The sequence below is a fragment of the Medicago truncatula genome, chromosome 4 (assembly GCF_003473485.1).
Source record: "Medicago truncatula cultivar Jemalong A17 chromosome 4, MtrunA17r5.0-ANR, whole genome shotgun sequence".
NCBI lineage: Eukaryota > Viridiplantae > Streptophyta > Magnoliopsida > Fabales > Fabaceae > Medicago > Medicago truncatula.
The window spans coordinates 2,085,459-2,095,352 of record NC_053045.1 but is presented as its reverse complement, the minus strand read 5'-3'; the positions used below and the strand labels follow the sequence as shown (position 1 = coordinate 2,095,352).

General features: G+C 30.0%; 1 protein-coding gene across 1 annotated transcript; it reads right to left on the bottom strand.

Moving 5' to 3' along the window:
* Positions 1–7,874: 7,874 nt before the first annotated feature.
* On the bottom strand, positions 7,875–9,548 carry LOC11418694 (putative UPF0481 protein At3g02645). Its single transcript, XM_039833676.1, has one exon. It carries the CDS (start codon positions 9,546–9,548, stop codon positions 7,875–7,877), a length of 1,674 nt encoding a protein of 557 aa, XP_039689610.1.
* Positions 9,549–9,894: the final 346 nt, after the last annotated feature.

Below are 9,894 nucleotides of genomic sequence, written 5' to 3'. Positions count from 1 at the left end.
TCTAATCTAATAAAAGAAAATAAAAAAATCTAACCTAATAAAATAAAAACTAATCTAATAACTAAAACCAAAATAAATAAAATTTAAAAACAAATAAACTAAATATATACAAGATAAGTAAAGTGATTTCCTTGTTGAAAGATCAACAATCCTCGCCAACAATGCCAAAAACTTGATTACAAATTTTGCAAGCACACCAAATTGTTTCAAGCAATAAAGTAGTAAGATATCGCCTCCATAAAGATTGTTGTTCAACTAGGAAATTTACTAAACATATTTATAAGCAGTAAAGAGTTTATGGTTTTTGCAAGTTTGAATTGTTTGCACAATATGAGTAGTAGTTTGATTGCAAGAAAGTAAAGGGTTGATTCAGAGTTCTAGCAACGATTAGGATTCTTTGAATCCTCTCTACCTTTGTTGTTAGATAAGACCTAAGGAACCTTAATAAATTAAAGGTTCTTATTCATGTGTAACGATTCCGTTTATTTGAAGTTTTTAGTCTCTTAACCCAAGATCAGTTCTCTATTTTAGGTTTGTTTGGCCTAGTGTGAAAAAACATTATAACGCTCAAAACATATGAAAATATGACTTCACCTTGCATTAGTACTGGGTTTGCCTTCACCTTGCATTGTCAAGTTTTTGAATGAATAATAACCACATTGATAAATTCCAATAAAACATACTCTAGAAACAAAAAATGAATAGATATCCTCTAGCTTCTCATTGATGTTTCCCTTCACCTTGCATTGTCAAGTTTTTGAATGAATAATAATGCGTGCAAGACTTTCTATTTATAGGCATAATTTCATATGCGTTAGTACTGGGTTTTGGGGGTGTTTTTCACTGATCCTGCTTGAAAAATAAGCAAAATGAAAAATATTACCCATAACCATGTGCAGGAGCGCATGGGGAAGCAACTTTGTGCCTTCTGCCACTACCATGCGTCTCGGGCGCATAAGGCATGTCCTGGGGTGCATGGCCCAATCAACTATACAGCAAATGCTTTTTTTCTTCGTTCTTTGAGTGTTCTTCCATGCTTTGATCTTAGCACATGTGACATAAATTTTCCACTTTGTATTGTCTTCACAAACTTTCTCAAACTCCATTGTTCTTCATGAGATGTCTTCATTTACCGAATATCTTGATTTTTCACTAAAAAGACTAAAAATACATATGAAGTTTCTGATTTTTGAAATGAAATAGAATTACAATGAAGTAAAGAAAATACTAAGAATACAATACATGTTCTACCCTATTAATCTTTCTAAAGTGAATACAAATTTTAATGTCTGGAGAATAGTAATTGATGATTTGAAACTTATTGCAATTAAAATTCTTATTTATTTTTTAAATTAGTTGTTTAATTATGTTTTATCCCACTGTGAAAAGCTTCCTGAGATGATGAATATTTCACCTCATGTTAATATCAATTTTTCAAGATTTCACCTCATGTTAATAACAATTTCTCAAGTATAAGCCATTTCAAAGTATTATCAGATGTCAAATCTTTCAAGTTAAACTTTTAATATCCCATTACTATTTGAGATGAAAATGTTTAAATTATTATTATTCAAATTGGGACGTTACAACAAGCACTATGTTCCCCTCAAAAAAAAAAAAAAAAAAAAAAAACAAGCACTATGTTCTCATCTATCCTTCGTTTTCTATTCTATTCGTTGTATTTATATTTTATGTGTTCTATATTTGAAAAAAAATATGTGCCCGGAGGCACTAGTTAAGGAACTAAAATTAAAAAGAAAAGTCAAATTTTTCATTAAAAAGAACACTTTTTTTAACTTTAAAAAAGTCGAATATACAATTTTCAATACAATATTTTCTTTTATAATTCTTTAACCAATGTCCAGAGGGCACTGGTTAACATTTCAAAAAAAATATATTAGAATGTCATGGGAAAATTTGCAAGAGAAAAATGTATAACTAAAAGATGGTTAGTCGTTAAATTTCCTACTATTTTGGACAGATTTAGATTTAAATTTTGAAATAAATTGGGTTGCTAAGACTAAAGGTGGTTAACTTTAGAGTTTTCTTCTCTTTCAAAAAAAAAAACTTTTGAGTTGTCTCTATATAATGTATAAATAACCATGTTTGCTGCTTAAAAAAAGTAATTCTTTCTAATTGTTGATTTATAGGGTGAATCTAATTTGAACCTCTTAAAAATGTTTAAGCATGGATCAAGAGAAGTAAGTTTCTCCCCTGCATGGATGTTTTTAAACAGTGATTCCTCATGCTTAATTTTGATAGTCAATGCATGGTTTGGTATAGTGGTATTCTTTTGGAATTTGAAGTAACAATCGTAATTTAAAATTCTGAATCAGTTAATTAAGTGTGTTCTTCATGTTTTATTTTGATAGTCAATGCAAAGTTTGTAGTACGTATATTCTTATGAAATTTGAAGTAATTAATAATCGTAATTTAGGATTAACATGCTTTTGGCACAACATTATGATAACAAGTTGCCAAAGAATGAAGCACACGTTACAATATTATTATCATCATCGGTAAATATTATAAGTAGAAATGTAGAATGAAGACAAGGTTGAAGTTTGTTTCATTGAGCACTTCTTTTGTTTAATTTAATTGTAAGTGGTTACTCCCACTTGCTTTTATATAAATATTATATTATATTCATATATATAATAATGACGCACATTGCCCTTAACTAATTAAAGGGTCCATTTCATCACAATAACTTTGATAAGCATCTTCCACTTTCACACCTTTTTCTTTGTTTATAGAAAATGGTTGATCACTTTAAACCGTTTTCCATTTACGACTATACTCATGTTCATCTCTATCCAATTAAGTTTAGCTTCTAGATTCTTTTAGGTTACACGTTTTATAAGTAAAATGTATATTAATAAGAGTACAAGAAAAATCAAATTCATCACATAAATTACATGACTACACTTTTTGAACATGTTTGCTTTGATGAATGGGAATGGGATGAGAAGAGAAATTTTACAATTTTTGTGTTAAATTCTATGAGTGGAGGAAAGATAATATATTTTTTTGGTCAAGGGAGGAAAGATATTTTAATGAGGGGGAAATATAAATTTCATTTCTTACAATTGTAATATTTAATATCACATTAAATAAAAGAATATTTAAGTTTAAATATGACACAACTATTATTTTTTCAAATCCCTTCACTTTTGTAGGGGAACTAAATTTTCTTATGAGAGATTTTGCGATCTCCTCCATTTGCTTTCTCTCCAATTGTGCAAATCAATCATATAGTTATTTCAACCTAACAACCAACTAGCACTAAACCATGTGAGGAGAGCCATATATGAAATGGAAAAAAAAAATACTAGAAACACACTTTTTCTTCAGTAAAATAATACATAATTTTTTCTATTGGTTAGGATTCATGTGGATCTTATCAAAGTTATATAGGATTCATAAAAGGAAGTGTGTGCGCATGTTAGATAGGGTGTTCCCACCACTCCAAATATGAATTATCTCTCATTATAATCTTTTAAAAAAATCATTAATTTGTTTTTTTCAATAAAAAGACATTGATTTATATATATATATATATATATATATATATATGGGTGGGGATATTTTGACTCCAAGAGTAAGTGTAATATCTTACTCCAAATCTTAACCTTTAATTCTAATATTGGTTAATGGCTTAGATTAATTGATATGATAGACTTTAATTCCATTTTTTATTGTAGTTAACACTTATCACTACAAAATAACTAAACAATAAATGTCTTTTAAATTAATTGCATGATTTTTTTTTCTTCTTCCATTGTTTTTTTTTGTTTCACGCAAAAATATTTTTTTAGGGTTAAATTAAAATCCTTTCCTTGAAATAAAAATTCAACATGATTAATACATGTGTAATAAGTGTTCTTACATTTATACATGTTGTCTTTATTATTTAATTAAAATTAATGATTAAAATAACTAATTTTACTTATGTTCAAATGCAGGTTTATGGCCATGCTTGGATCCACAACATAGTGATTTACAAGGCATTTGAGTGGCATAATGTGTGACCAAATATACCCTCTTTACGATGTTGGAATTTTTACGAATTTGTTTTTGAATTTTTAGCTCTTGTTATGTTATGTTGGATCCACGTGTTTTTTTTTTGGGTTAACGGTGCTTTACCCCCTGTAATATAGGTTATTTTTTGTTTTCTCCCCTGTAAAATATTTTTTTTTTATTTACCCCACTGTAAAATATTTTTTTTTTAGAATACCCCCCTAATAGGTCATAAAAAAAACGACTTTATTTTTTTTTTCAGAATAATTTCGGTTTTTTATGACCTATTCCAAAAAAAAAAATTTTTACAGGGGGTAAATCAAAAAAAATATTTTACATGGGGGAAAACTAAAAATGACCTATATTACAGGGGGTAAAGCACCATTAACCCTTTTTTATTTTATTTTTATGTTATGTTGAAATCTTGAGCTCTTTCTCAAATAACATCATCTATGTATGTCAGTGACAACAAAAACTAATTATGATGGAGATTGTAACACCCCGTTTTCCCAATATAAAAATTTCTAAACATTTATCAGAGTAAACAACATGCATAAACGGGATATCACATTCAACATAATCCAAATCAGTTAAATAACAATTTAACAAAATAACTTAAACGTTGCAGCGGAAATTATTTCATAATCCATAAATCGTTTTGGCACGTAGGCCCCATCAAAATATTTCAACAATTAATCAACATTATAAAAATAACATAATTGTTCACGTAAGAGAATGAAGCATGCATAACAAACACCCCATCCCGTTACGTATCAGAGCGACCTAGACGACTCAGTGAGGCAAGGCCACTCACGACAACAAACTGCACACTTAAGCACGATCACCTGCAAGTTACTCATACGAAGAGCAACAATTTCAAGCAGAAGGGATGAGATTTCATAAAACAATGACATTAATCAATATAATTCGAAATCATAAATAACATCATAATCAGTCTTAATCAACATTGCATCTTTGATAAACAATTATCAAGTAATCACAGCTTCAATCATCATCAATAACATAAACATCTTTAAACTCGACAAATGCGACAATGCAACTTGGACACTAATATGCATGTGGTACCAATCGTCATCATAGTATTAATATACTTTAATCGTGTGGAGGACAAAGCTCCTATCGTGTGGAGGACAAAGCTCCGATCGTGGTCAGGACAAAGCTCAATGTATGCTAATGCATGAACTCTATCAACAAAACATCTTAATCAACTTATCACTTATACATCCAATAATTTGGAGTTCATCATCAACTTAATTCAGACTCATGCAACTTAGTTAAATAACAATTGCAGCATAATCAAATCACATCAAGCTTAATAACAATTCATTTTCAACAATTTCTTGATCATTCAATAATAATTCAAGTAAATGCAATCAATCCATAATTTACTTTATATTCACTTAAAATTTCATAAAAGCTTCACAGTTCTCAGTTAATATCTTTATTAGGTCTCATTAGTACCTAAAGTTCCTTTCCTAACCAATTCAAACAACTCAGGTCTCACAATCTTCAAATGCACTCAGTTCTGGAAGTGCTCGCGAAGCGAGAGCATCTGCTCGCCATGGCGAGTACAAGCCAGATTCCCAACTAAGGTCGTTCCAGGTTCAATCTCGTTCTAAATCATTCTCTAATCAATAGTAGACACCTAAAGGTACTCAAAGGCATCTAAGGTTCAACTCAAAAGTCAAAAACTCAGAAAACGACATGCTCTCTGGTCATGCTCGCTGTGGCGAGCTACGACATGTAACTCGCGAGGCGAGGGGTTTTGGCTCGCGTGGCGAGCGATGAACTTCATCACTCGCGAGGCGAGGATCATCCCTCGTCAGGGCGAGCGATGAACATAGGCTCGGGCAGAATGCAGTTCTTCTCAAAAATCCATCTAATCTTATGGTTTCAAGCCTAATTTCGTTTCCAGAATTCATCCTAAACACATTCTAAGGTTATAGGACAATTTCTACATCAATCTAATCCAGTTTTACCATTTGATCATCAAATTTAGGGATTTAACCTAATTTCAAAACTTTTCTAAATCAATCCTAACTTTGTCAATTAATCATCAGAATTATAGCAATCAACATTACTGAATTATTAGTCTCACCCTTACCTTAGTTTGAAGAAATCGCAGCCCTCTCTCTAGCTCTTCTCTTGGTTTTCCTTCTTTTCCAAAAACAGTCGTACGTGCAATTGTTTTTCTAAAACTAGGTCTATCTCTTTTATACCTCTTTCTAATATCTTATCTTATCTCACTTTCTCCCCCAAAACTCTCTAAAATCTCAAAACAGCCCTCAACTAAATATTTTTATTTTCTTATCAAATCTTATTTTATTTAACAATAAAATAAGTCTCATAATCTTATCAAATTATCAAAACACATCAAATCATTCAAATCAACTAAATCATCTTAAATCAACAAAACTCACACATATATTATATAAATATAATATAATTGCCTAAACTTGATTAAATAAATAATTAAACGAAAGTGGGCGTTACAGAGATGATTATTTTAATTTGTCGTTATTTATATAAGAAAATACACAAATTTATTTATTTTTTTATGCAATTATTGTAAATGAATTAGATATAAGAAAAGAATAGGATTACTTCCTCTATCGTCTTTTTTTTCGTGACAGATTAGTACAAAAATGTGTGTTTACAAAAAAACATAAGAAAAGATCAGGATTATAATGAAGAAATCAGAAAAAAAATATGTCGTATGAAAAATAGTAACGGGAGAAAGAATAAATATGCAATTCTTTGAATTTTACAATTGTATTCTTTACAAAAAAATATATGCAATTTTTTTAGCTTAAAAAAGGTAAAGGGAGAAGGAAAAAAATTTCTTTTAACGTAAAAAAATATCTGCAAATTTTTTTTTTCTTATGCAATATTTTTGAAGGAATAGAATGAGTGAATCTTAAAATTTTTATTTCAAGGAAAAGATTTTAATTTAACCCTAAAAAAATATTTTTGCATGAAAAAAAAAACAATGGAAGAAGAAAAAAAAATCATGCAATTAAAAGACATTTATTGTTTTGTTATTTTGTGGTGATAAGTGTTGACTGCAATAGAAAATGGAATTAAAGTCTATCATATCAATTAATCTAAGCCATTAACCAATATTAGAATTAAAGGTCAAGATTTGGAGTAAGATATTACACTTACTTTTGGAGTCAAAATATCCCCACCCTATATATATATACCCTATATATATATATATATATATATATATTGATATTGGGAATTTGAGTAAAAATTAGTTTTTTTTTAAGAAGGACTTTGAGTAAAAGTTAGTAGTCTTTATAATAATTCATCAATGTATAATTGGCTAAAGTAAAGAAGTGTTATGATGAAAGTTCTGAAAAGAATACAATACTAGCAAGTTGTTGATAAAATATGTGAGCTGTTGAGAAACTTATCTATTAACTTATCCCTTATGCTGGGGCTGTTTTCCACTTCAAGTTGGTGTGTATATTTGGATTGTTTGGGTCTATCATTTTAATTGCCAGCTTTGGCTAGGACCTAGTGACCACCTTGTTAGTCCTATCTTCGAGTAAATGATAGTGTGAGTTCTCTGCAACCCTTCATAGAAGGTGGATAGAGTCTTCTCACTTTGATGCTGGACTGAGCTCTATTAATAAAATTCTTAGTTATAAAAAAAATAAAATAAAAGCACTCATTCATATATTTATGCAATTATTAATTTATAGATACATTTTTTTCCATTGAAAACAATCCAAGAACACAACTACATAGTCACAATCAACAAGGAAAAACAAGAAATGTTAAAAACAAGAAAAGTAAGAAGAAGAAAAAAAACACTTCCATTGGAATCAATCACTTTCTTTTAGTGATCCAAAGAAGCGACTACAAGTATAAACAGAACAAAAAGCTTGCACACCCATCAAAAGCAACAAGAAAATAGCAGCTAAAAATGTTAAAAACTGCCATGAACCAAACACATAAGACTTCATAAATTTCAACATTTTCACCTTCATTCTACTATTATAAAACTTGTTAACATCTTCAATAGTCTTATCCAAGAACAATACCCTTGATAATCTCAATGACTTGCTCATTCCATTCCACATATCAGCAACTTCTTTATCACTTTTCAAGTGATTTAAAATAATCCCTTTTTCTCTTAGAATCTTCGCATCATCTTCCGAGTCTATAATTCCATTCATCAATTCGGTGTACCGTGTTATAACCAATGGTCCCGATCCAACCGATGATTCATACGCAACCAAGTTTCTTAGAAAAACTTCGGTATTAACATCCAAACCGATAATAGGAAGGTAAAAAGTTCTTGTTTTTGCATCAAAACTAATACTTGATATGCTCCCATTAGTAGGAGAAAAATTCACTCCTGATTTCACAAGTTCTTTAACAGAAGGAATAGTGATTTCTTCAATCAAAGGTGGCTTGTTAATAAGAGTACTAGAATTTTCGGTTTCTTGTTTTTCTTCATCACCTTTTTCTTTAGAGAAAAATAAAGATTCAATAGGTTGTTTTAGAAGTTTACCTCCTGGAAGATTGCTTATGATTTTCCATGGAAACTTTACAAGCACTTTCAAAGGTCTTGATACAAGAACCCTTTTGAGTGATTTCATGGGTCCTTTGTTAAGTTTTGAAAGAATCCTCCAAATTTCATTGAGTGATTGTTTAACATAACTAGACTCACCTTTTGAATTTTCATCTTCACCTTTGTCTTGTTCCTCTTCTTGTTGAATTTCAACATCAATAGTAACGTCGTTTCCTGTTTCTAATTTAGGCACAATCATGTCGTAAAAAAAATCAAGCAAATGTGCACTTTCGGAGACTTTAATGCTTGGAAACTCTTCAATCATCTTGAAAGGTGAAGTTTGTTTAAACAAACCTATAAACATGAAAATCAACATTTCATCAGCAGCTTCTTTTGACGAGAATTTGAACTCAAGCAATTTTCTCAAAACAAATAACGGAATTTGATTCTCGAGCATAACAATGTCTCTCAACATCGCATTATGAGCTGATTTTCTACCAGCATAGTCAACTAAATGTGACATGCTAGATGAAACTACCCTTTTTGTTGCACCTTCTTGCATTGCATAAATTTGAAGTAACTCAAGTAAGAATGATGCATCAACGATCATCATCCAAACCATCGTTTCTCCGTTCAAATCTAAGAATTTGTGGTAACATCCTCTAACCCTTTGTTCATACTTTGTCAATTGGTCAACAAGGTTATCTAACTTGAAACTTTGTAGTGATTTCAAGAATCTTTTTGTGGCTGCAAGCTTGTAACTTTGCATTTCATAGAGTTCTGGTCTCCAATAATGGTAAGGACCAATTGCAACTTGTTGTGGAACATAAGAATCTGGATCACTAGCCATAAGAAGCTTTGGCACATTGAAAATGGTTACAGATAATTCACCATCCTCCTCTTCAAATTCTTCTTCAAGGGTTTTTCTAACATGAATCACCCATCGAAGTTCATCAAAGGTTGATTTAGAATTATATGACATAGTGGACCTTAGAGAAGACATTTTTTTTTTTATAACTCTTACACTGAAGAATTTATATTGGCAATTTTGATGAAAGATGTATGGTTTGTTCGTTACTTATAACTTGCACAATTGCACTAGCTATGACTTTGTTAGATCAATTTACAATAAACAATTAGGAATGTGTTACTCATGGTTATTTCTTTTAGGTGCATGGGGTTAATTTAATCATACTTTTGGCTGCCTTACCTTGAATAATTAATTACACATCAATAATAAAGTTTTAAACTTTTTTAACTAAGAAGTTTTCTTTCTGAATTAATATTAGTTTTCTCTCCTTTTCATTCTTTTTTTAAAATTGATTATA